General features: G+C 41.7%; 1 protein-coding gene and 1 long non-coding RNA gene across 4 annotated transcripts in view; one reads left to right on the top strand and one right to left on the bottom strand.

The window, feature by feature from the left end:
• tln1 (talin 1) overlaps nt 1-27,566 on the bottom strand; it is a 101,445-nt gene that overhangs the window by 33,289 nt on the left and 40,590 nt on the right. Inside the window, exons 10-33 of one of the 2 annotated variants that reach the window (XM_086053306.1) lie at nt 27,267-27,371; nt 26,581-26,736; nt 22,325-22,426; nt 20,748-20,824; nt 20,325-20,505; nt 19,330-19,443; nt 19,104-19,212; nt 16,540-16,748; nt 14,857-14,955; nt 14,510-14,572; nt 13,813-13,980; nt 12,184-12,478; nt 10,519-10,685; nt 10,009-10,137; nt 9,395-9,508; nt 8,709-8,822; nt 7,515-7,649; nt 5,790-5,918; nt 5,545-5,647; nt 3,449-3,657; nt 3,049-3,168; nt 2,371-2,568; nt 338-477; nt 137-230 (exon numbers count right to left, since the gene is read on the bottom strand). In XM_086053306.1, the coding sequence (XP_085909432.1) occupies nt 137-230; nt 338-477; nt 2,371-2,568; nt 3,049-3,168; nt 3,449-3,657; nt 5,545-5,647; nt 5,790-5,918; nt 7,515-7,649; nt 8,709-8,822; nt 9,395-9,508; nt 10,009-10,137; nt 10,519-10,685; nt 12,184-12,478; nt 13,813-13,980; nt 14,510-14,572; nt 14,857-14,955; nt 16,540-16,748; nt 19,104-19,212; nt 19,330-19,443; nt 20,325-20,505; nt 20,748-20,824; nt 22,325-22,426; nt 26,581-26,736; nt 27,267-27,371 (3,330 nt within the window). The remainder of the gene's footprint in view (nt 1-136; nt 231-337; nt 478-2,370; nt 2,569-3,048; nt 3,169-3,448; nt 3,658-5,544; nt 5,648-5,789; nt 5,919-7,514; nt 7,650-8,708; nt 8,823-9,394; nt 9,509-10,008; nt 10,138-10,518; nt 10,686-12,183; nt 12,479-13,812; nt 13,981-14,509; nt 14,573-14,856; nt 14,956-16,539; nt 16,749-19,103; nt 19,213-19,329; nt 19,444-20,324; nt 20,506-20,747; nt 20,825-22,324; nt 22,427-26,580; nt 26,737-27,266; nt 27,372-27,566) is intronic. The other variant, XM_086053307.1, reaches the window with a different exon arrangement.
• LOC147135110 (uncharacterized) lies at nt 8,745-10,520 on the top strand. Of its 2 annotated transcripts, none has more exons than XR_015089822.1 (3): nt 8,745-8,896; nt 10,053-10,158; nt 10,270-10,520. It is a non-coding gene; the product is annotated as an uncharacterized LOC147135110 (long non-coding RNA). The 2 variants fall into 2 exon arrangements; XR_015089821.1 differs by having other exon boundaries at nt 10,053-10,179.

The following is a 27,566-nucleotide window of genomic DNA, read 5'->3' as shown; positions in this document are numbered from 1 at the left end:
CTGATTCTGACCTTAACTCTTTTGTGAAACAATCAATCTATGGTGTCTATTAATCCTGACAATTGAGCGGAAAGCAGAATTATGCAACTGCAAAAAAAAAGAAGAAAATAAAATTATAGTTGTTTGGTGGTGGTACCTCCAGCTCTCTGAGGGCATTGTCACACTCCTTCTGACCTGGAGCCTGCTGAGTGCACATAGTTATGAGCTGGTTGATACTATCCGTAACTGCCCTATGGACACAAAGGTTGACAAATGAGGTATAAGAAATGCATATGCAGCAAAAAAAAAAAAAAAAAAAAAAAAAATTATAAAACAGAAAAATCAAGATAAACGGTACCGAGCAGCAGCTGCCAGTTGGTTCTTGAGGTTGGGGGAGTTGGGGTCAGTAGATAGTGCTTTGGCTGAAAGCAGTAGTTTGCTGGACGACATTGAGATAGTCTTCAGGTTGGATACCACTTGTGTTTTGTCCTCTTTAGACTGGAGAAAGCAAGAAAGAAGGCAAAGATTTGCATAAATTTTACAGCCAACACCAATTTCATGAATTCTGAAGGAAATCTTTTGCATTATTGTTCATGTATTATTTTATGATGAAAAGTTGTGGGTCAATCTGAAGACATACCCACAAGTGAATTAACTCATTCACTTTTCAGACCCTCTTTTACCCTAATGGTTGAAAAATTTGAAAAAAAATATATATAAATAAATTCCTGGGATTGAATGGCTGGACAGTGAAAAGAGAAATAAATATGTCGTTGGCAGTGAATGACTTAAGGATGTCCACTGCAGGGGCTAAATTCTCACTCCCTCCCTCTTTTTTTTATTTTTATTTTTTTATCTTAAATGCCACAATTCAGATTGCGGCTTAATTGGAAGTCAACCCCAAGATTTTCTTTACAAGAATATGTTCTATGTAGGCCCACTAGTTGAAACATGGCATTCTGATGAATATTGTGTTTATTGAATAACAGTTAAGACAGTAAAATCCACTTTTTTTTCCAACCTCGACGGCGGCCATTTTGCCACTTGTTGTTAACTGAAAATGACATCACAGTTGCTTGGGGCTCACGTAACAACCAATCATGATTCACCTTCAGAAAACAGGTGAGTGGTGATTGGTCGTTACCTGATCCCTGAGCAACTGTGATGTCATTTTCAGTCGACAGAAAGTGGAAAAATGGCCGCCCCCTGAGATGGTTACAATCGGCTAAAATCTAAGCCGCTGCTTAACTCCAATTCCACAAATGCAATATTAATCAGAATGTCGTGTTTAGACTAGGCACATAAAATATATTATTGCAAACATTTTTTGGGGGATGACTTCCCTGTTTAAAGAGAAAAAAAAAACGACATTGAATTGAATATCCTCTGATTTAAATACGGAATACCCCAAATATGAATGCAAATCAAATCCAGTATGTATCGGATATCTCCCAATGTAACTGCAGTGAAAATGGACAGAACTCGGCCTGCCAGCTTCAATGTAGTATCAGAGGCGTAAAAGAGGTGGAATGCTGCCGGTCCCACCAGAGACTGAAATTTAAGACCCTAGACCAGACATGTCCAAAGTCCGGCCTGGAGTCCAAATGTGGCCAGTGGTCAAATTTTATCCGGCCCGCAGCCACTGTCATATAATTAATAACGTCTGGCCCATACCGCCGTTGACAAGCATATAAAATACACTCTAAATGCAATTTCACATTTTCCCACATTTTCCAACTCCATAACCCCGTTGTGACCCTTTTCGGACAGTTTCAATAATGGCGACAATGATTGAAAAAAGGAAACTGGTCTATTTTTTCACTGAAATACACAACAATTGTGTGTGCCTCATTTGTGAGGAGCCTGCTACTTATTTCCCTGTTTTTAAATGTAAAGGTTTTAGTGAACATTTAATCGCCAGTAATATGTCATGTTTCAAATGGACCAGAAGACATGTTTAAGAATCGCGAAATGTAAATAAAAAAGTCAAAAACTAAAGGCAGACTGGTTTGCTAAAATGTGCTTGGTTTTATAGGTGTTCCATGTAAAAAGGAATGTCAGGCTAAATGGTCGGCCCCCCACATTTTCACCTCACCAAATCTGGCCCACTTTGCAAAAAGTTTGGACACCCCTGCCCTAGACTCTTTGTTTCACACCCTTTTGTGTTGGAAGAAATTGTCACTGTCATGCTGACATGGTGACATATCAAACTAATTATCCCCCAGTGTGTGTCTGTCTCAACGGTGTGCAAGTAAACATATTCACAAGTAGCCACTTTGGTGGCACGTGTCTGCAACTACTACTGTTACTGTACACCTCCTATGTGCCAATTTACCAAGAGTGCCGTATGAAAGTGGCTACTGTTGTAGTGATGAAGCTCATCATACTGACTTGTGATGTTCCTGCCATGTCAACGCCAGCATCCAGGAAGTTGCTGAAGTCCTGTCCGAACTTGCCGGTGGCTCTGGCCAGGTCTTGGGTGGTTGCTCGAGACGCCTGGACAACCTCATTGGCTGACTGGTTCAGATTGGCTGCCACTTCATTCAGCTGAGCTTGAACCTCCTGGAAACTCCTTCCACTAGATGGAAACTAGAAAGGAGAAGAGCAACACCAGCTGTGAAGATAACATTTAACATGTAGTCATTTGTCTGCCCCGATTCACAGTAAATCAAGAGTACCAAAGTCAATCACAACAAACAATATGTGTTGAAACTTCAGAGAACCACTGTCACACATTATCCAGAAATGGAGAAACTGGTGAACCTTCCCAGGAGCGGTTTTACAGCGCTTCACTGGACACAGTTAAGGTGCTTGAGACAACAATGTTGACAATAAGAAAGACAGTGGGTAAGATTGGACCCAATTCCCTTTTTTTTCTGTCGATGTTGTTCTGAAAATATGTGGGTCTGACATGAAAAGATGAGTAATTAGGTTATGACATAAAAGATCAAACTTTCAGCTTTTATTTCCAGGAATCTACAACAAATTTACGATGAAATAGATTCAGGAGACTAAGACACTTAAACATAGCCAACTTCAATTGATCATTTAGTGGGTCAATTCACTCACAGAATCAGCCAGTAGAGATTTGCTGGCTTCACCCACAGCACGAATGGCGTTGTCCACGTCTCTCTGACCAGGGAGGCAGTTCACACATCTGTTCAAGGCCTGAGACACCGCTTTAGCCACCTACACGCACGAGATGCACAAATACACCCATACTGAGTGACTGATGAACTCAAACACTTGCAGGCTTACTTTTGTCAAAACAGAGTCAAGTCTGAACAAACTAGCAGCTAAAATGTTCATAATGTTGATACAACATGGATACAAAAGCATAAACATATGTTGGGTTTTGAAATCATGATAAAAATAACATGAATATGAAAAAGAAAAGAAAAATTCTGAGCAAAATTGCCAAATCTTTTGTAAACTGTATGCCCCCCAGGCTCTCAAGTCTTTGTCTGACCTGGGCCAGCCTTTGCTGACTCTCGGCGTCTCCTGGCTTGGTGATGGCCTTCTTTGTCTCCTCAATCAAGTTGCCCGACTTATCCATGACATCACTGGCGCAGTCCAGCAGAGCAGCACGTGCTCCTACGTCCTCTGTGGTTGCAGCAACTCCTCTTGCTGCTGAGGCCAAGGACTTCAGAGCCTGGGCTACATCTCTGGCTGCCATACCTTCAAAAAAAAGCAGGTCTAGCTCAAGATGACAGCATTGACAATACGATAAACCAATTATACTGGCCTTTTCAGAATAATAGTAATCAGACAGAGTCTTTTACCCAAGGCAAAACAATGTATTGAAACTGCAGTCATTTATAAAAATCAATAACAATAATTTTCCTGGTAACTTAAATCTGCCATTTGTTAGATTTGGCCAATGTCCTTAAAGGGGAATCAACCCAAACACATGTTTTCAAGAATATGTTCCCAGCAGGCTCACTAGTTCAAAACACGGCATTCTGTTTAATATTGCGTTTGTGGAATATGAATTAAGCACCAAAATCCACCCGTTTTTAGCCATCTCAGGGTGCGGCCATTTTGTCACTTCTGTCGACTGAAAATGACATCACAACTGCTCATGGCTCAGGTAACAACCAGTCACGGCTCAACTTCAGAAAACAGGTCAGCCCTGTTTGGTCGTAACCTGAGCCCTGAGCAGTTGTGATGTCATTTTCAGTCGACAGAAGTGACAAAATGGCCGCCCCCAGAGATGACTAAAAACGGGTGGATTAACTCTTATTCCATAAACACAGTATTTATTAGAATGCCTTGTTTCAACTAGTGGGCCAAATATGTTTGTGTTGACTTCCACTTTAAGAGCTGTGAAGGACATTTTCCATCACATTCACCCTCTTGCCGCGATATTTTGCTCAGGTTTATATTCATGCTCAGTGTGCATTAATAGCATTAGAATTGGCTCCTGTTTCAGTTGAACTTCAAACATACTTCAACTCTGTCAACATTGTTCTGACGTGAGAAATACGTTTCTGTTTTTTATTTTGAGTTGAGTTGGCAATGGAGAAGAGAAGGTAAGTGTTATCTTGAGTGCATACAGTAAATGTCATACTCATGTGTCAGGAAGTGTCGTGGCGGACCCCAAAACAGCAGGACAATACGGGATGAGGGTTCAGTTAAGTTTAATGGACTATGACAGAATAAGCCATATGGCTCAACGTAACTAGAGTAGCATGGCTGGACGTGACTGGAGAAGCAAGGTAGGGTGAGACTGGAAAAACAAGGTGGCGAGACAGGGAGAGCAAAGCAGGACGAGACTAGGGAAGTTGGGTTTGACGTGACCGGGGAAGCTAGGCTTAATGTGACCGGAGAAGCTTGACTTGACATGACCGGGGTGAACATAATTATACCAGACTAACACCGTGAGACTTCACACCAGCAAAGCCACAGACAGAGGCAAGCCCCCTCTCTGTCCATTTTTCAAACCTGTTTGAAGACACATTTCTATTCTTCTGCTTTTGATTTGACGTGAGACCGATAGTTTTCAGCTGTTTTCCATTGTCTATTGTATGTAGTATTTTGTTTTAATTTATTGCTTTCACTTGTTGTATTATTGCTATTTTGTTGTTGTATGTAAAGTGCTTTGTTACAGCTGTAGCTGTTGTGAAATGCACTATATAAATAAAGGCGTATTGTATTGTATTGTAATCACAGGCATACTGACGAGGCAACGAGAAACACCTGGACAAGACTCACAAGGTAGGAGGGAGCTGATTGGCTAACACTAGCGAGTGGAAGGCACACAGGTGGACACAATAATCATGACGAGACAAACACAGAAACACTGAACAAAACATGAAACTAAAAAAAACCTAAACCAAAACAGACTAAACAAGACAAACTGTAGTTAAGTGTTGTCAAATGCAGCCCTCATGTTTAATGAATGCTGGTTGACAATTAGACAGTTTTAAAAACAGTTCTTGTGTTAAATAAATTTAAATATGTGTATAATAGTTTCAGTATATTGACTTAAACCTTGCTGTTTTGCTTATGAAAGGATCTATCATGCAGGTAGAATGCAAATGATTGAAAAGGGTTGAAACACACCTGTATAGTTCTCATTGCCCTGGGTGGCCTCACTTAGCAATTGGGCTATGGCTGAGCTTACTGCTTTAGTGCTGGTACCAAGGTCCTGGGAGCATTTCTCAAGCTGTAACCATGGGAGGCAAGCAGAGAGGAAGAAAATGTTATTGATTCATGTCTTTGTTCGATGTCATTTGCACAAGCAAAAACATGGGCACAATCGTGTATGTGCACGTGTCTTGATCCATCCCAGTTTGTGCATCACTTACATTCTCGCCTGGTAGGGGTTTGAGTTTGCCTTCATCAGCCGAAGCTTTGGCATCCTGAATATCCTTCTCCAGACGCCTCACAACTGACAGCGCATTGTCTATCTCCAGTGGGCCGCACGCTTCTTGGGCCTACACAAGGCACACATGCAAAAATCCTAAAATTGCCGTCTGTCTATAGTACATTGGAATTTTTACCTTTTTAAAATTTTCAAGGGACAGCTTAACTTTAAAATCCATAAACAAATTTTTGATTAATAAATAAGATAATCAATTTATTTTAATCCAATTTTAATTTCCTCGGAATTTTTGAATGTGAATGGGAAAAAAATCTGCCACGGACAGTAAGCAATAGTATTATTTGTCACACTTGACGGGCCTGATTTAGTAAGATCCCCAAATAGCGGGTGATTAAATGTATATTCAGTCGACTGTAAGTGCTTCATTGCGTATTCACGTTAAAACAATGCAGCACTGATGGTGGTCATGTTGCACGTTATCTACTAAAATTATGATCTTACTAAGACATTAAATTGCGTGTTCATTCATTCTAACAGACTGCGTGCTATTGGCTGCAGGTGTAAAAGTGGTGGAGACCGTTATATTTAAAATAGGGATTTGTGCTTTAAACCAGTCGTACACCACGCAATGAAATCAAAGCCGACTTGGACAGGACCATCGCAAATGACAGTTGGCAACTCACACCCGCACATTGAGCAATTTGATCTATGGATGCTCTGTGGAGTCCAAAAGCAAGCCGATACAGGCTTTTGAGGGGCACATACACTATATTGTACTTTAGCACTTAATTAAACCATAAAAAGATGTAAAGAAATGAGTAAATGTCAGGGAACAAGTGTTTGTTTTTTTGTCCTGAGAGAGGACTTGGGTGAGAATAAAAGAGCCGGGTTATATATTGAATGGACCACCCGCAACCGTTCAGTGGAATGTATCCATCACGGTATGTACAGTATATCGACAGAGATTGGAACTTTCGCTATTTTGGCCGCAGGTACATATGTGACCCGCCACAACAAAATGAGTCAGAACTTGCTCAGGTAGATTCGAGATACGAGGCAATAATGGGTCCACAGGTCTAACCTCTACCCCTTTCATCGCTTCAAAGTTTCATTTTCATGAAATAAATAATCAAGTATTCAAAAATTGCCTTGTCAATGCCAAAGCATATAACTATCAATATATACCACTCCAAAAAATCCTCGCAAAATATGTTTGCCTTTGGCATTGCCGTAGGCATGCAGCGCAAGGGGAGGGCATGTCTTATCGACCTATTCATATTTGTGGCGATGCAAGCCGGTTCCATCGCACACAGGCGATTGACATCTTAAATCACATTAAATCCAAAACCAAACCTTTCAGACGCAGTATCCAATTACACAGTCGGCCCTCACAATTCGTCTCAGGTTTGATAAATTGCATTGCACATAAATTAATCATAATACCTTGATTTGTATATACTCCACCCAGAATGCGCATAATGAATTACACTGGAAAAAATGAGCATTTGCAGACGTAATCCTGGGTGCGCCCAGTTAGTGGATGGCTATCCACATCAACAGTGTAAGTGGGCGAACATACATTTATGGTAAATCAGACTTTGTGTCAGGCAATGTGATGGCATCATTGCCACATTAAATTCTGCATCTCACCTTTCTCGGGTTTGTTTCTAATAAGCTCAAAGAACATAACAGCGTAGGTGTGCGGTACCTTCTGCGAGGCGGTGCGTAGCTCAGCCAAGGCACTTGCCAGGTTCTTCGCACACTGGCTGAGCTGCATAGCAGATGCCTGGTCACTGATGGTGGGAACTGTGGCTTTGGAGGCTGTGACCATCTTTGCACCAGGCTGAAACACAAACAAATAGAATTTTTGTTTAAATGTGATTGTATTCTGCCGTCATGATCCCAGCACAAACTCAGCAAGAGTAGGAGAAAAACACAACACACACAGTCTACATGCATACATTATGTGCCTTCATTGGCTAATCTGTCTATGTTGCTACTGCAGTCAGTCATGATTGTTTTTGACCGGGTTCCCCTAAGTTGATCTATGTGAATTACCCGGCATGCACAAAACAGCTAAAAAAAACGCAGATGCCTTCAGCCCCACTGATTGAAATTATTTCCCCTCATATTGAACCCCCCACAATAGAAATTAATGTTTTATTGAATCATTAAAGTGCTAATCAACCCTAACATATTTTTTTCAAGAATATGTTCCCAGCAGGTCCACTAGTTGACATGCGGCATAATATTGTGTTTGTGGAATATAAGTTAAGCAGCAAAATACACCCCTTTTTAGTCATCTCAGGGGGCGGCCATTTTGTCACTTCTGTCGACTGAAAATGACATCACAGATGCTCAGGGCTCAGGTAATGACCAATCACGACTCAGCTTCAGAAAACAGGTCAGCGGCGATTGGTCGTTACCTGAGCCTTATTGGGTGTTACTCTTATTCCACAAACACAATATTTATCAGAATGCCTTGTTTCAACTAGTGGGCGTGCATAGAACATATTTTAGAAAAAAATATTTTTGGGTTGACTATCACTTTAAGATAGATACTTCATATTGTCATTTTTCTATGACACAGTACATCTTACCTTGTGTTAAATTACAACCAACAAAAAAATTAAGTGGGCATTAAGTATCAAATATGAATTTGGAGAATGGGTCACTGATAAATTAGTGGGACACACAGCTGACTTCTGTGTAGGCAACTTGGCTGTGATTCTTTGGCGCCCAATCCGGACTGCTGCCTATCTTTCCCCGACGGCCGTCAGCTAAGATAGACTTTAGCTTTCTAGTAGTTTTGAACACTTTAAGTGGATGAAAGGCCCACTGAGCTCTTCCCGGCTCTGCAACTGCATTGTTTACCGGGTTGTCTGTGTGTGTTGGGCGTTACCTGCAGGAAGTTCTGGCTTGCACTGATGAGGGCCAACTGAGCACTGGGGCTGTCAGGCTGAGACTGGCTGCCTCTGACTCCTTGAACCAACTGAGGAATCTGCTCTGCAACCACCTGAGAGACACGTATACAAAAAGAGAGACCTCAGCAAAATGAGGATGTCCAGGGGAAGATTTTGATAAACTATGGTACAGATAATTAGTTCTGCCTTACTATTATTTACTCTGAAGTACTTGCATGCTCTGCCAGCATATGTTTAGTTTGACTATCTTATCTAAGTAAGTGAGCTGAAACTATTGATCTGCATACAGAATGTGAAATAATCTTTCATAACAATTAAACATTTGATACTTGTCGTGAGTATTAATCAAGATTACTTTCCCATCTTAGCACACAATCGACAGCTGAGAAGTCATTGTTTATCATATCGTCCACAGTCAGGGGTTCACAAAATATGAAATGCACACATGTACCAATCTTGCCCAACACACTCAAAATACAGGCAGGAACAAATCTAAGTGGAAAGAAAAGTCGATTTTCTTTATCGTCGTTATTTCACCGCGGCCACCACGCTGAAACGCTTGCTCCGCCCCTGCTCATCTAATAGTACTAAATGCACTAAATGAGAACAGACGAAGAAAAAGAAGTCAGATGGTATACTTTATGATAATCCTGTAGGTATTTACCTTGCAGCTTTGGACCAGCTGCTGCTGGGCAGCCTGGTTCTTGTTGGATGAGGCAGCATGCTGGGCTGCAGCTATTGTCTGAGTAGCTGCTGCAGCTGCTTGTCTTGCTGCATTCTAACAGGAAAGAGGAATCATTTTGCAGCTTTAGTTCAGGTTTCTACCACTACTCAGTGTAGCAGCATAATACCACCGATTCCATTTGACCTTGGGCAATTCATTTGCCATTGAATTTACACAAAAGGACGAAGTTGGCCTTCCTCAAACTGTTCCCACAAGTCGGATGCATTGAATTGTCAGTGTTTGATGATGGCATATGCCTTCAAATGAAAGCTTGTATGTTTCACGTCGTTATAAGAGAATTATAGCTTTGAACAACGAAACAAAAAGGTAAATAATTGTGTCAATTATTCAATAAAAGTGTCATTAGGGGCATTAAATTGCACAGTAAGGAAAGGAAACTTTTTTTTTTTTTAATCACTCGAATCCACATGTTGGCAAACTTGTATTACTGGTTTGTTTTTTTTGGCTTCATTCATCTTAATGTCCAACTTTCAATCTGCTAATTCTGGGTAAGTGACATGAAAACCAAAACGTTTTCTTTGAATATGAGTTACCTCAAGCTTGTTGACCAAACGTTTTTTGATCGCATTCTGTGCAGCGGCATTTGTTGCCATGCGGAGACCTTCTGCAGCCTCTCGCAACCTCTGCTGCTGTTCTTCACTATCAGGATTTGCTGCAGCGCCCTGAAGGAAACACGCAAAAATGTCATTTTATGTTACATTGCTGTTAGTGCTGTTTCAAATTATTATTCATACAACATACACAGTTAAATAAATGTTAAAGTTTTATCCTTTATTTTTTTCCTGCCTGTTTAGATCACTGCAATCCCAGCACACACTCCACACTCTTGCTACCCCAAGTAGAAGAAGCCACTCAAGCTGTAACTAAAGGGCTCCGCCCTGTCATCATCGGAGTGAAATCCAGATTCGCCATTGGCCAAGCCGTTTACGGTGGCGCGTATACGGTCCCTCACTTGCATGAGCAGGGCTGGGCCCTCAAAACCCGTTAATTTCAGCAACACAAGAACTAAGGTGCATAAGGTTGCTATAAAAACACATGCAGACCTTGGCCGCCTCCACCATCTTGGCAGTAGCATCAGCCAGAAGCTTGGCAGCTGACAGGAGCTTTCGGGAATTTTCCAGGTCTGACTCTCCCTCTGCATCCATCTTGATTGCATTGACCAGATCAGATGTGGCCTGGGCAAGGATACGAGCCTGGCGGACCATCTCACCTGTTAAAGAAAACATCATGGGAAGATAAAAAAAATCAAATCTGCAGCTGTTGAATAAGCGGTGGTACCAACAAGTCAAAACACCCTGGCCTGTTTATTTTTCACAAATCCTGTAGCAATAAAAACAACTACACTCCGTAAATAAAAGTTATCTGCATGAGCTGTCATATTTTCTAAAAATATGCCAATATTACTGGGTACATAAATTCTGTCAGTATGAAAAGTTGTTGAACAACTTAAAGCACGGTATGTACGTATGTATGTACAGTATGTATGTATGTGTATGTATTCATAGAAATTCAATAACGATTATTACACTCCACGATTACAAAATTGACGATTCATAGAAATTCAATTACAATAACAATTATTACACTCCACGATTACAAAATTGACTATCGTAAAAAACGATCATTATTCAATTATATCCAATACACAAGGAAATCATACTTGGATTTATACATTTGCACCTTTTTAAAAAAATGTTTCATAATAACTAATTTTGTAAATTTTGTTTGGTCCAGCAAGAACTTACATTTATTTTTTATGTTTAAACATTTCCTTATTTTGTACCAAAAAATACATGGTTTGAATAATTGTGACTTTAATTATTACCAAAATAATCATTAATTTTTTTTTTTTCATAATCAACATCCCTAGTGTGTATGTATGTATGTAATGTATGTATGTATGTATGCATGTACAGTATGTATATGTATACATACAGTATATAAGCATTTTTCTGTGCTTCTATTGCAAAGAATCCTGGTCAGTCCCACTTTTCAGCTTTTATTGGTGCACAGAACAATCCAGTTCACTTGTGTAGGGTGGAGTTAAATATGCTTTTTTTCCTTTGTTACTATTTGTTGATTGTTCAACAGGAAATTTCCACAATGCCGTTTGTGTTTGCCTGATTATGGATTATCAGTATGTAACACTGTTGCATGTTTTGTAATCATAAATGTTGCATATCTTCAGTGGTGAGTAACACAATGTCATGCTGCTGAGCTGTCACTCTATATACAGCAGTGGAAGTTTACAGAAGTTTACAAACACTCATCATGGGCATGAATGTCAGGTTCTGCCCAGACTTGGTAATTATTTGTTTGGTTCATTCTTTCTCCAGGATGGGAGAATTATATAGCACTAATTTTATGATTTAAAAAAAATAAATAAATAAAGAATTGGGTGCTCAAAAATGTAGTTTTGATTTTCTGTAATTCACACGGTGGCAAAATCATATATAAAAATATACTCTTTAAACATACTGTATGTTTTTCATATGTGTGATCATCTATAACAGTGTTGTGTAAAAAAAAAAGCAACATATATATAACAAGTAAAATATCTAATAAAAAAGTCTAACATTGATGGTTTAGCTCGATGAATCAAATTATGATACTATAATGTTACCTTTTTTTTTTTAAAAACAAAAAACATAACACAATAATACAAATTCTACTCTATTAGACAGATGCTGCTAACATATGACACCCACCAGCATTTCCCATTGAGCTGAAGATGTTCTCTGTGACATCCAAAATGCGATCAGTGGCTTCTCCATGGCGCCCAATTGGATGGCCTCCACTGGCGTATTGTTTAATATGTTGAAGTAGCTCGTTTAATGCCTGAGTGACGCCTGTTGCAGCCACGCCCACTTGCTTCAGGAGGCCCTCATCATTTGTAGCCCCCTGTGAGGCATCCACGCAACCTTCAACTGACTTGGCCACCAGCTTGCCTGCCTCTATCAGCTGTTCCTGGCAAACTGGTGAGCTGATGGTTGGAGCCACCACCTACATGAGTGATGGTAGTGTAAGAAGAATGATAGAAGAAGCGAAAAAGACTCAAACTACATCACCATCTAAGAAAAGGTCTCATCAACCTAGCCTATCTGATGATCAACATTCTATCAGTTCAGGTTTACCAGTTGTAAGTAAATATTCGGGGGGGTGATTGGTTGGGGGGGGTTTCATTGAACAAGAATTTTAGTATTACAAGTAACAACAGTTAATCTCTCTAAGACTAGGTTCACACCGCAGGTCTTAATGCTCAATTTGGATTTAAAAAAAAAAAAAAAATCTGATTTTTTTGTGGAAGCATCCATATTACATTATAAATGCGACCTCGGTTTTGTCTGCTGTATGAACAAATGCGTCGTCAAAGTGACCCGCATCCACAGAAGAAGAGACGACGTCACTCCCAACGTTGTTTGCGGTTGTAAATGTGATCCAGTGTGTCGGGGCATTTATACAGTGAAGCGATTAGGTAGGAGGTAGAAATAAATATAGTATTTGGGGGAAATTATGAGGCGAGGCTTTAATATCTCATTTCATGGAGACATCACAAACGATGACATCACGTAAAAAAATTAATCGATCTGAACCGTGGCTGAATTACTACTATCACCATACATGTCCACTTTATGTTTCATGTTTCAAGTGGGAATAAATTAAGGTAAAATATAAAGTCAATAGTGTTACTCAAAACAACTTTCAGATTCGATCACCCTGCTGCCAGCACTCTCCCTCTGCCACATTTTGGGCTCCGGATGACGTCAATATATGCGACCTGCCGTTCTGACCGTGGTCACATTGTAAAAAACGGATATATATCCGATTTTAGGACCACATATGAAAGCGACCCAGGTCGGATTTGAAAAAATTGGAATTGAGCCGTTCAGACGGTTATTAAAAAAATAAAATCAGATACAGGTCGCATATGGGCAAAAAAAAAAAAATCTGATCTGGGTCGCATTTGCCTGCGGTGAACCTAGCCTAATTATCATCGCAGTGTTGTATGTGTATAGATTTTTCATGCAGACTTCAGAATGCACACATATGGAACAGCTATAATTTTGTTCTTCTCTCAGCTTCTAACAATATCCAAATAAAATTTTAAATTAAGATTTTTTTTCATAGACCTTGGGAAAAAAAGTTACATTTATATTTTTTATCAAATTCAATGCATAAGTCGAGTGAGGTGAAAATAAATCCATGATTTCTAAATGGATGTCAGACAGTGAGACTAGCAATACCTGATATTCATACTCGTACCATGAGAGCTAAAGATATTGGGGTATGGAAGTATTTTCCCACCCCTTGTAAATATGTTAGGTAGTCTCACTCACTCTTGTGCAAGCCACCAGCTGAGATGTGGACAAAGCACACTGGGTGGCTGCAGCAATAACTCTGTTCTGCTGGGCTGAGTCCTCTGTCTTCTGGGCCACGTTTTTAGCTTTGAGCACAAGGGCTGCTGCAGCATTAGCCACCGCTTTAGCCAGCTGCATCAGCATATCCTGCAAAGGACAACCACGCACATTAGCTAACCGTGCGAGACGAAAGGTTTGTTATGATAGCTGGACATTCAAATACTGTCATTTGATTTGGAAATGAGGACTGAATAAATCAGAAAAGGAAATGAAGACAGTAACGATTTAGGAATGGGTGATTGATTTAATACTGGACTAGCTAATCTCCCCAAACACCTTTGGGAATGTTGAAATATCCCACAATGATGATCCATAAGATTTAAAGGTTTCATGATGCAATGAAGTCTTAATTTAATTTATTTCTTTGCACTCATTCAACATTATTGGCAAATTGATGCCTTAGAAACCAAGAAAACCAATACTTTCAATATTATCGTTGGTCACATGTGCAATGGATTACTTTTAATGGAGAAAAACTTTACCCAACAATTTTAGTTTACATCAGTTTCAATTGACAGTTTGGTATGATGATTACTGTATGTGGATTAGTAAATGAATTAATAGATTTCTTTGATTGGCATTTTATCGTTAAATGTCTTCAGCAGACATTTGTTACCATCGTTTGACAATAAGAGGGCACTCTCCATCTGGCAGCCCTGAAAGATCCCTTCCCTAGAAACTGTCAAATATAGAGATGGATAAAGACAGAAAACAGTGTATACTTGTAGAACATAATCACAGGCACCTTCACAAACTCTCAAAATGTGAGATTTAGAAGTTATTTTCACATATACAATATTTGCAAAAGACAGTGTAGCCAAATACATTGTGGGAATTTGGACTATCCTTCCATAGGTAATCTGAGCCTTCCTAAAAGACTTATGAGTTATGAGTATGAGTATTAAATAATTAATTCAAGAAATAGAATAACTTGAACTCAATTTTAGAGTATATGGTACCTACCTGGAACTGTGGATCAGTGTCCGTCTCTCCAATGTGTGACAGTAGCTCTCCGCTGGCCTGACCCACATTTCCCGCAGCTTGCAGTAGATTCTGACGAGGCTAAAACCAAAACAGTTTGTCTATATTATTGACAAATTCATACAGATTAAAAAAAAACAAACCATTATTGATACCCTGCACTGTGCAAAAGTGTTAGGTCAACATCAGATTTGCTGTTTCAATGAATTTTTCCACAGTAGTCAAACGTGAATAGCAGGACGGATAGGATAGGAGAGGCAGTATTTCATCCAAAATGTTGTGATCTTTGGAACCAGAGGGTTGAATCCCGCTACAGATTAAAAAAAATAAACCGCAACTGATTGTTGGACAGATGCTAATCTGCTTCCCGACCATTGTCGAAATGACCTTTAGCAAGACACGGGACCCCGATAGACACAGTTCAGGGGCAGACCAGACAAGCAATTCGTCTCCCTTATCAAGGATGGAGAGAGGCCAAAGGCACAGCCTACGGTGGTAACCGCTCACTTGGCAAAGACAAAGACAGTAAAATGATGGTGGATTTCTTGAAGTAGCTCTGGTTTCCAGGAACCATCACAGTAACATACCTGAGACCAGACATGCTTTTGGAAGCAACAAGACAGGAAGTCATGCTGGAGCTCAATTTGCCATTGCTCGGTGGATTTTTTAAATAAACTGGACAGTTGGCATCCCTTCAACAACCGGTTTGATTTTTGCATCCAGTAATAGCGATACATTTTATGCTTGCATTTCTTTTGTGTTCAAATGTGTTTACAAATATTTTGTAGTAAGTTTAAAGCGGAAGTCAACCCAAACATATTTTTTTCAAGAATATGTTCCCAGCAGGCCCAGTAGTTGAAACACGGCATTCTGATTAATTTTGCGTTTGTGGAATATAAATTAAGCAGCAAAATTAACGAGTTTTTAGCCATCTCTGAGGGCAGCCATTTTGTCTTCTGTCGACTGAAAATGACATCACAACTGCTCACAACGACCAATCACGGCTGACCTGTGTTCTGAATCTGAGCCGTGATTGGTCGATGTGAGCAGTTGTGATGTCATTCTCAGTCGACGGAAGACAAAATGGCCACCCCCAGAGATGGCTAAAAACAAGTGGATTAACATTTATTCCACAAACACAATATTTATCAGAATGCCCTGTTTCAACTATTGCATAAAATTCTTGAAAAAAATATGTTTGGGTTGACTCCCCCTTTAAGTGTGTTTTAATTAGTTTATGTTTTATTAAATTTAAATGTGTTCAAGCATGTGATTTTTTTTCCAATGTCTAACTATATCATGGATTTTCATTCATCGATGCTGGGTCTGGAACATAAATAAACGGTGGTTCACTGTAGAACCGTTTCGCAACACCCCACGAACCAGTAAGAAGCCTGTTTAAAAAACAAACGGACCAACAAACTAACACAAATAAGGGACTCTGCAATTTCTTTTTCACTTACGCCAACAATTTGGCCTTGAGGCAGGACTAATACCGTACTTTTGAATATCTACAGATTGTGACACATAAAGGGACACTTTAGTGTTGGTTTCCAGCTATGCTACGCAGAGTGGGGGTGGGGGAGTGTTATCCTGCATCTCTGCCATATTTGATTCAGGTTCCTTTCATTGGAAAACCATTGATCAATCTGATATGGTGTGTACCTCTGTGTTTGCTGGCTGCGCGGTCTTCAGCATGTCAGAGACAGCACAGGCCAGGTTCTTGGCAGCCCCCAGCAGTTGCTGTCCGTTTCCTCCTTCATCCTCCATGAGCGCTGCCAACAGTTTGACACCCTTTGACATCTCAGTGAGGTTGGAGGAGATGGTGGTAACAGCGCAGCCCACTGCTGTGTAGTCTGTCTCTGCTGGGTCACCTGTGGACGGGGTACATGGATCAACCTCAAGGAAACTAGATTTTTTAAATTGGTGGTATCTGCCTCCACTTTTCCAAGCCAACTTTAGAGTGGAAGTTGATAAGTAAATGCATAGTCATTGGCCCAGGTTTACAAGGACAAAATGTCTTGAATACGATCAGAGTTCGGATTAAAATTATGATCGGATGCGCTGTTTTCATGGACACAAAAAATGTTCATCCGATTAGGACTTGCTCGCATCGCACCTTCGAGTGGAACAAATTATTTTCACGTGCGCAGATTGACCAAATATACCGGAAATAGTAATGGAAGAAGAATCCGTATAGAGACTTCTGTGTCAACAAAACAACGCTCGGTCCATTTGTACTTTTTAACGTTAAGTGTTATTTCGCGTATTTTTCCCGTTTGCGCTGACACATTGAGTTAACACATCCTAATGGAGATCAGAACAGACCAGTTCATTCTAGCTCCCGCCATGTCTTTAGCTCGCTCTGCTTCTATTAGCTTCCGGGAATAACAGAAACGCGTATACTGAGGTCACAGACATGCGCGGTAAAGACGGTTTATTCCGAAATGTTTTCATGTGTTTTCATGCGCGCCGATCGGATTATTAATCGACATAAACCACCACTCTCGTTGAGAACAAAATCTTGATCGGAATGGTCTTGAACGCGGTCAGACTATTCAGAACGGGTTGTGTACATGAAGCATTTTAATTGCGATCAGGCTTTTAATCCGAATAAATTTGTCCATGTAAACATAACCAATGAGTCCTTCATTGTCAACGGCACCCATTAGAGTGCGACCTCCACCAAGGTGGGAAAATTGGGGATTGGGGCTCAACACAATGGATGCTAGGCAAACAGCAGATTAAAATAAATACAGGAAGTCCTCGAATTACAAGGTTTTGAAGACATTTCAACTTTACGACACCCATGCCGCATTTGCCATTTTGTCCCCAGCACCATAGTGACTATGCTTACATGCAGCCAATATTCGGGTTAAGGTCAAAACTTCCCATTTCTGAAACATTTGAAATAACTCGTTTAGATGAATGAGTGGACAAAGTTGCTCTGGCATTTGAATAACTCACTGTGAATGGCGACGCACGGCATTGTGACTCAAATGGATGTCATTTCTGCTTGTTTACTTGTGATCGTGTATTTGCGATGGGCCAAACACTGCACTTCCGCATACAAGCACTTCCTGTACTACAAAGACAAGGATTCCTTGCGGTTGAGCATGCGCAGAACGTCCCGATCATATCTATTTGCATGCCGGCAGTATCTTTGCTAAGGGTGTGCATCTCTCCACAAAAGACGATTCGATACGGTTTTTGATATGTTAGGTGCAAAACGATTCAAGGACGGTTCAATTTGAAAGTGGAGCGATTCAGTTCGATTCGACTCAGTGAGATTACGATTCCATATAGTATGGCTCAGTTCAATAGTGTATGATCGATTACTTTTTTGTTGTTGTTTTACACACATTTGAATGAATTTGTCAGGACTGTAAATGTGCCAATTCCTTCTAAGATATAGCTCTCCAATAAAAGACGATTCGATACATGTCTCGATACATTTCAAATAGGAACGTTTCGATTCGGTTCGATTCAATACACTCACACCTTTTAAATCAAAAAACGGTTTTCCAGTTCAAACCGTTTCTGTTACACCCCTAATCTTTGCCTTTTTCGCCCTCCCTCCTTCTTATACATCCACCTCTTATCAGTAATGGTAAGTACAGCATCTTATGTTTTTATTTGAACGTTTTTTTGTTTTTTTTCTACTAAGTATTTTGATGTAAATTTCGCTTAACGGTGAAATCCGACATACGCATAAATTTGGGTTACATCGCCAGTGTAGGAGCGGAACTTGTTTGTAAATAGAGGACTTCCCGTACTTTAATTCAAATTGTAGCATGCGTACACATGAAAGTGTATTCATTAAGAAAAAAGAATGTGCTATCGTTAGCCTCTTGAAGGGTAATGAAATAAGCGGACACTATTCAAACCAAATGTTAAGTTGTCTTAAATGGAGACTATCTGCAACAGATGTGAGGTGCTGTCAAGAACATCAAGCATCAGTTGACTTTGCTGTGGGCTATAAAGCACAGTATCAACTTTGGAGCCATTCATAATGGCAAATGCAAATGGATGAATTGTTCTTTATTTAAAATCTACTTCAAAATTGTACCTAATTATAGTTATAATTTCAGATATTGTTTAAATGAAACCTTCAAACTGCTTTATTGCACTGTGATCACTCTGACTGTGTAAAGTAGCTAAACCCCAAGCACTACAACATCTTGACAATTCACTGGGAACAGACGTCTGTTCTCACTGTACAGCTTTACCTGCAGTGAGGTTAACCATGGAGGCAGTGCCCGCTGTAATAGCATCCACTTGAGAATGGATCTCATGTTTGGACTCGTCCATCTTATTTTTGCGCCAGGCTTGGGATGCCTTAAACACAAGAATAAAATTACAGTATAAAACCATTGGCCAATGTTAAGAGCCTACTCTGTACAAGTACTGTAAGGTTTTATTGGCAGGTTAGTGTAGAGGAGAGCAAGATCTTACAGCATCTGTTCCCAGTGGTGGCAGGGTATCGAAGTCATCCAAAGAGGCCTGTGCAGCCTGGACAGCGTGCATACTGGAGTTGATGGTGCCAGTCAGGGCTTGCTGAGCTGAAGTCTGCAAACACACAAAATTCCTCAGATCACCGTCTCTACTGTATACCTGGGATAAAAATAATGATAATAAATTGGCTTTATAAAGAGCCTTTCTACATATGCAATGATGCAAAGAGACTACCGGTACTTCCAACTTAAAGAGTAACAACATTTCTTTCCATAATGGGAAAAGAAAAACGCTAATTCAGTTTCAGATGCAAAATTGTTTGATCCACTTTCTGCTCCACGTCAACCGCCAAGTTGCTCCCCGTACTCCTTTGCAAATGGGCATTTATAAAACTGTGGTACAGGAAGGGAATGTTGTCTTTATCTATATATCCAAGAAAAGCTGGGTTCCTTGCTTACTGTCTGTACTTATAAATTAATCCCAAGCTTGATGATGCATTGTAACGATGTCAGGCATAGGTTTTGAAGGTTACACAATATACAAATGTAATTCAAACTGGGGCTTTTCAAACTTGTACACAATCTGTGTACCGCTAAATGACATCGGAATTAAAATGTTTTAAAAATGTGAGAAAACAGTACTAATGTTATGATAACAAAATCTTTTTTTTTGGAGGACAAAAAGTTATGTTATGAAAATAAAACTGTACTTATTCTCGAAAAAAGTAGTGACCTTTACACAACAATTCTCTAAGTCGTGGTAATAGTCAAAGTTCATATTTTACCAACGCATTAAAAAAACACCGTTTATTGTCATAATACTGTCTATTATTCTAGAAAAGACACCTTGATTCTACAAAAAAAAGCCTATATTCTCAAAAAATGTTGCCTTTTGTTGCCCCAAAATCAAACTCCAGTTTGCGAACCATGAATTCAGACATGAATTCATATGCATTGGTTGTGCTATTTAATGCTTTATAGTAATATTTGTTTTACCAGCGGGGGCATGTGTCCTCTGTGCATCTGTCCACTGGTGATGTGCTGCTTGGCCTGAGGCATGGAGCCCATCTGGAAACTCTCTGGACCACCAGCTCCTGAGCGCATGATGGCTGGCAGGGCCACTGAGCCTGTCTCTACCTTACCCACTTTGTTGAACTGCTGCTGCAACACTGTTGACCTGAAGTAAAGTAAAAAAAAAAAAAAAAAAAAAAGAGGAATTTGCTACTCGCTATCATCGTAAGATGGGCGGTAACATTTTGGTGAGATCTCATATTAGACAGCTAGTCCAGTTTCTTTTTTATGGCTGTTTCAAGTCCCCCAAAATATGCTGCATGGATGAGGGTCCAAAGTATTTGTTTGTTTGAGAAAGAGATGACAGACAGCAATGCTACTGACAGAAATGTAAGAATGCACACATACTTTTTAGGGGACACGGAGTCCTCTAGCATCGTTGACTCTTCATCTCCCTCCAGCCCAAAGTGGTCTTTGCTTTTTTTCTGTCAAAAGATATTATTGGCAGTTACAATTGATCATATGGATAGTATAGTTCTCATTTAAAAACACTGAAAGTGGACATCAGAGAATACTTAAAGCGGAAGTCAACCCAAAAATGTTCTTTACAAGAATATGTTCTATGCAGGCCCACTAGTCTAAACACGACATTCTGATTAATATTGTGTTTGTAGAATATGAATTAAACAGTAAAAGCCACTCGCTTTTGTCCATCTCAGGCAGACATTTTGTCACTTCTGTCAACTGAAAATGACATCACAGTTGCTCAGGGCTCACAATGACCAATCATGGGTCAGCTTCCGAAAACAGGTGAGCCGTGATTGGTCGTTACCTGAGCCCTTACTAGTTGTGATGTCATTTTCAGTCAACAGAAGTGACAAAATGGCCGCCCCCTGAGATGGCTAAAAACGGGTGGATTTTGCTTTTTAACTCATATTCCACAAAGGCAATATTAATCAGAAGGCCATGTTTAGACTAGAACATATTGTTGCAAATAATTTGGGGGTTTTGACGTCTACTTTAGGTTATTGTCATAGTGTGAGTTTCAATAATTTTGCTCAGTTGAAAAGTGTGTGGCTTCAAACAAACGGTGCTTTGTCCTGTTGTTTAACACAGTCAGATGTAAATAGTATGAAATAAAATGTGTAATTCTGAAGTTTTGTCTCATATGAATCTTTTGATCTGAAACCCAAATGTCTTTAGTATACAACAAAAACAAAGAAACCGACCTTGACTTTCCAATACTTTTGGAGGGGACTGTTATTACTGTGACTCGTCCAACTCTATTTTTGGGGGGAGTAGTCAATATTTATGATTCCCACGTCCCTCTTTTACCAACTCTCCAATTTCATTATCCCTGTATTTCATGTGTTACATGCCCCCTTTCTCCATTAAATTCTGTTTCTATTGTCTTTTGTTATAAATCAGGTTTGAGGGTCCAAAATTCAGTGGTACGTTATCATAACCTCTAAATCGTTGAACAGTTGGACATGTGCATTCAAAAGTTCAGTTAAGGACAAATTTAGTTCACCTGAAAAGGTCCGACTACATTTTAGGTTCAACCTGAAATTTAACAAGGCAAATATCTCTAACTTTTAGTGAGTTGTGCACAGTATACAACAATTTTCCAATTAAAATTTTCAGGCTCTTCATAATGTTTTCTTTCATTAGTGTTGACATTCATGTTAAAACATTCCAAAAGATGGAAAAAATATTCATTTTAAAATTAACAGTTTACATTCATCATTCAATCAATTATCAAGATTTTTTTAGCCACCTTCCCTCTTAAAAAAGGTGCTTCACAAAATAGGTAATAAAAGACAATATATCCCTCCCACCCACTAGCAGTCAAAACACCTCACCCTAACCCACACCTGAAATCTCATGTGACAAAGCAGTTATGGTCCTAAAATATTGAAAATGACATGACTGATTCGGAATGGATACGAACAAAGTGAGTGATATGAAAATGTACTGTCTGTTACCTTCTTAAGGATGATGTCAATGTAACCAGCAATAAGTTGGGCTATTTGCTCTCCCTCAGTGGTCTGCACTGAGTAGTAGCCATCCTGATAATCTCCAAAATCCTGAAAGTAGATGAAATAGTGTCATTCATTTCAAGATTACGGCACAGTGTCCTCCCTCCCACTGTAGCAGTTAGTCATGTGACATGTCATGACATCTCAAGGCACTTTACACATACAATAAAGAAAACCATCAAAACTCCACATCAGCAAGCATCATTGTGACTGGAGCAATGAACTTACTTTAAATGTTGTTATTATTATTGTTTTATTTATTGATGTATTATTATTATTATTATTTTATTTCTAAATTTAATTTGGGCCCGGCCGGGCTCAGCCCGAAAAGGATACGTGGGTCCCCCTTCCCATGGGCTCACCACTGGTGGGAGGGGCCAAAGGGGTCGGGTGCCGTGTGAGCTGGGCGGCGGCGGAAGACGGGGACCTTGGCGGTCCGATCCCCGGCAGCAAAAACTAGCTCTTGGGACATGGAATGTCACCTCTCTGGCAGGGAAGGAGCCTGAGCTGGTGTGTGAGGCTGAGAGGTTCCGATTAGATATAGTCGGGCTCACCTCCACGCACAGCTTGGGTTCTGGTCCCAGTCCTCTCGAGAGGGGTTGGACACTCTTCCACTCTGGAGTTGCCCAGGGTGAGAGGCGCCGAGCAGGTGTGGGCATACTTATTGCCCCCCGGCTTGGCGCCTGTACATTGGGGTTTACCCCGGTGGACGAGAGGGTAGCCTCCCTCCGCCTGAGGGTGGGGGGACGGGTCCTGACTGTTGTTTGTGCTTATGCACCAAACGGCAGCGCAGAGTACCCACCCTTTTTGGAGTCCTTGGAGGGTGTGCTGGAGGGCGCTCCACCTGGGGACTCCATCGTTCTGCTGGGGGACTTCAATGCTCACGTGGGCAATGACAGTGAGACCTGGAGAGGTGTGATTGGGAGGAACGGCCCCCCCGATCTGAACCCGAGCGGTGTTCGGTTACTGGACTTCTGTGCTCATCACGGATTGTCCATAACGAACACCATGTTCAAGCATAAGGGTGTCCATATGTGCACTTGGCACCAGGATACCCTAGGCCGCAGTTCGATGATCGACTTTGTAGTCGTATCATCAGACTTGCGGCCGCATGTTTTGGACACTCGGGTGAAGAGAGGGGCGGAGCTGTCAACTGATCACCATCTGGTGGTGAGTTGGCTCCGATGGTGGGGGAAGATGCCGGTCCGACCTGGCAGACCCAAACGTATTGTGAGGGTTTGCTGGGAACGTCTGGCAGAATCCCCTGTCAGAAGGAGTTTCAACTCCCACCTCCGGCAGAACTTTTCCCACGTCCCGGGGGAGGCGGGGGACATCGAGTCCGAGTGGACCATGTTTCGTGCCTCCATTGTTGAGGCGGCCGATCGGAGCTGCGGCCGCAAGGTGGTCGGTGCCTGTCGCGGCGGCAATCCCCGAACCCGCTGGTGGACACCAGCGGTAAGGGATGCTGTCCAGCTGAAGAAGGAGTCCTATCGGGCCTTTTTGGCCTGCGGGACCCCGGAGGCAGCTGACGGGTACCGGCAGGCCAAGCGGAATGCGGCTCTGGCGGTTGCTGAGGCAAAAACCCGGGTGTGGGAGGAGTTCGGGGAGGCCATGGAAAATGACTTCCGGACGGCTTCGAGGAAATTCTGGTCCACCATCCGGCGTCTCAGGAGGGGGAAGCAGTGCACCATTAACACTGTTTATAGTGGAGATGGGGTGCTGCTGACCTCAACTCGGGACGTTGTGGGTCGGTGGGGAGAGTACTTCGAAGACCTCCTCAATTCCACCGACACGCCTTCCACTGAGGAAGCAGAGCCTGGAGACTCTGAGGTGGGCTCTCCTATCTCTGGGGTTGAAGTCACCGAGGTAGTCAAAAAGCTCCTCGGTGGCAAAGCCCCGGGGGTGGATGAGATCCGCCCGGAGTTCATAAAGGCTCTGGATGTTGAGGGGCTGTCATGGTTGACACGTCTCTTCAACATCGCGTGGACATCGGGGACAGTGCCTCTGGATTGGCAGACTGGGGTGGTGGTCCCCCTTTTTAAGAAGGGGGACCGGAGGGTGTGCTCCAATTACAGAGGGATCACACTCCTCAGCCTCCCCGGCAAGGTCTATTCAGGGGTGCTGGAGAGGAGGGTCCGTCGGAAGGTCGAATCCCGGATTCAGGAGGAGCAATGTGGTTTTCGTCCTGGCCGTGGAACAGTGGACCAGCTCTACACCCTCAGCAGGGTCCTCGAGGGTGCATGGGAGTTTGCCCAACCGGTCTACATGTGTTTTGTGGACTTGGAGAAGGCGTTCGACCGTGTCCCTCGGGGAGTTCTGTGGGGGGTGCTTCGGGAGTACGGGGTACCGAGCCCCCTGATAAGGGCTGTCCGGTCCCTGTACCACCGATGCCAGAGTTTGGTCCGAATTGCCGGCAGTAAGTCGGATTCGTTTCCTGTGGGCGTTGGACTCCGCCAAGGCTGCCCTTTGTCACCGATTCTGTTCATAACCTTTATGGACAGAATTTCTAGGCGCAGCCGAGGTGTCGAGGGGGTCCGGTTTGGTGGCCTCAGTGTTGCATCTCTGCTTTTTGCAGATGATGTAGTACTGTTGGCTTCTTCAAGCTGCGATCTCCAACTCTCGCTGGAGCGGTTCGCAGCCGAGTGTGAAACGGTCGGAATGAAGATCAGCACCTCCAAATCTGAGACCATGGTCCTCAGTCGGAAAAGGGTGGCGTGCCCTCTCCAGGTCGGGGATGAGATTCTGCCCCAAGTGGAGGAGTTCAAGTATCTTGGGGTCTTGTTCACGAGTGAGGGTAAGATGGAACGGGAGATCGACAGGCGGATCGGTGCAGCGTCTGCTGTGATGCGGACCCTGTATCGGTCTGTCGTGGTGAAGAAGGAGCTTAGCCGAAAGGCGAAGCTCTCAATTTACCGGTCGATCTACGTTCCTACTCTCACCTATGGTCATGAGCTGTGGGTCATGACCGAAAGAACAAGATCTCGGATACAAGCGGCCGAAATGGGTTTCCTTCGCAGGGTGTCCGGGCTCTCCCTTAGAGATAGGGTGAGAAGTTCGGCCATCCGGGAGGGACTCAGAGTCGAGCCGCTGCTCCTCCGCGTCGAGAGGAGCCAGTTGAGGTGGCTCGGGCATCTGATTAGGATGCCTCCTGGACGCCTCCCTGGTGAGGTGTTCCGGGCATGTCCCACCGGCAGGAGACCCCGAGGACGACCCAGAACACGCTGGAGAGACTATGTCTCCCGGCTTGCCTGGGAACGCCTTGGGATCCTTCCGGAAGAGCTGGAGGATGTTGCTGGGGAGAGGGAAGTCTGGGCTTCCCTGCTGAAGCTGCTGCCTCCGCGACCCGACTTCGGATAAGCGGGAGATAATGGATGGATGGATGGAATTTAATTTGACCTTTTCATTGGTTCGGGTGGGGGATTATATAATAAAAAAGAAAAATATTTTTGAATATGATGTTGGTAAAACTGGTGTAAATGTTCAATAAAGGAAAAAAAAACAAACTCATCCACTCAATTCCAGCCCATTTTACACCCCCTATTTTTTTCTTACTTAAATGAACCTTTTAGTTCCTTTAGTTTAGTTTTAGGTCCTATCTTATGCAAATCACCTACTGCCCGCCTCACATATTTCTAGGCCAATGGCAAATACGGACTTTGTCACCGTGATGACTAGTGGTGGTGTTAATTGTGACTCCATGTTGAGCCCAAGGTTTGTTGAACAGATCCTTGTATCTGGTTGTACAGGACAGCACAAAAAACAAATACCCCAACTCCACTCATATAAAACAGCTGACAACTGGATGAGATTTTTGTATCAACAAATCAAGCAATCAAAAATGACTCAACAGTTTTAAAATACCCTTGTAGAAATATGATATAGTTGATGTTTTGTGATTCTAACAACTACAGGAAATAGAAGTCTTATTTTACCTAAATATGGCATTACACACCGGAATGATTGAAAGATGATGCTGTCTTTGTTGCTGCAAGACTGCACATGCTGGGCATTTAGTTTGCGTTATGTCGTGCCTCAACACAGCAAATTGACTTAGGTAAGTGTAAAGTGTAACTGCTCAAAAACATTGAGTAATCTTCTTGATCATGACACAGTCTTGTTGTCACTGGGTGGAAACCTGACCAGTTAATGAAGAACTCTGAGCAAGTGCTAATCATATGTCTGTCATTGTAGAAAGAACTCACCAGAGTGAAACTCTTGGGTGAAGCAGCCCAACGTTTGATATTGGTCAGGTTCCACTCCTGGATCACCTCCTTTGTTTTCTCATCCACCCTCATCACACTCTCTTTGGTGATGCCCAAGAGACGTGGTACCAGTTTGTTCTTGCCCTTCATCTTCTCCTACGTGATATTTAAAAAGGGAAGTCAACCCAAACATATTCTTTTCAAGAATATGTTCTATGCAGGACCACTAGTTGAAACGGGGAATTCTGATTAATAGTGCATTTGTGGACTATGAATTAAGCAGTAAAATCCACCCACTTTTATCCATCTCAGGAGGCGGCCATTTTGTCACTTCTGTGAATGACTGAAAATGACATCATAGTTGCTCAGGGCTCAAAGGACCAATCACACCTCAGTTTTCTGAAGCTCCGCTGTAATTCGTCGTTATCTGAGCCCTGAGCAACTCAATGTCATTTTCAATTGACAGAAGTGGCAAAATGGTCGCCCCCAGGGATGGCTAAAAATTGGTGGATTTCTCATATTCCACAAAGACAATATTAATCAGAATGGCTTGTTTCAATGAGTGGGCATCCATAGAAAATATTCTGAAAGAAAATGTGTTTGGGTAGACTTCCTCTTTAAAATTAATAAATGCAGGTCCAATATCAGTCAGTTCAGATATAACATCTTATTGAAAGTCCTCTTACCTTGACCAAAAAAAATGACACTCCATAGGTTTTAAGAGACCTGGCTAACTTCACATAGCTGACTTTGGCCTCAATCTCTGTCATGTTTTGGCAGTTTTTGTGTGCCTGGGTAGACAACAGACCAAAAGCATTAATGTGCGGCATTAGCTATTGAACCACAAAGGATTCTTTGGACCCCACCTATAAGGGACAACATTAGAAATGTATGTGAATCACGTCAAAGTTGTAAAAATAATAACTTGCACTGGTAATATGATGAGAAGAAAATGTACATCGTACAATCGTTCAATGTCTACATTT

This window comes from Filicampus tigris, chromosome 15 (genome assembly GCF_054856515.1).
Source record: "Filicampus tigris isolate MCC_2025a chromosome 15, RoL_Ftig_1.0, whole genome shotgun sequence".
NCBI classification, from domain to species: Eukaryota; Metazoa; Chordata; class Actinopteri; order Syngnathiformes; family Syngnathidae; genus Filicampus; species Filicampus tigris.
Note: the sequence above shows the minus strand (reverse complement) of the source record. Positions and strands in the feature narration are given on the sequence as shown.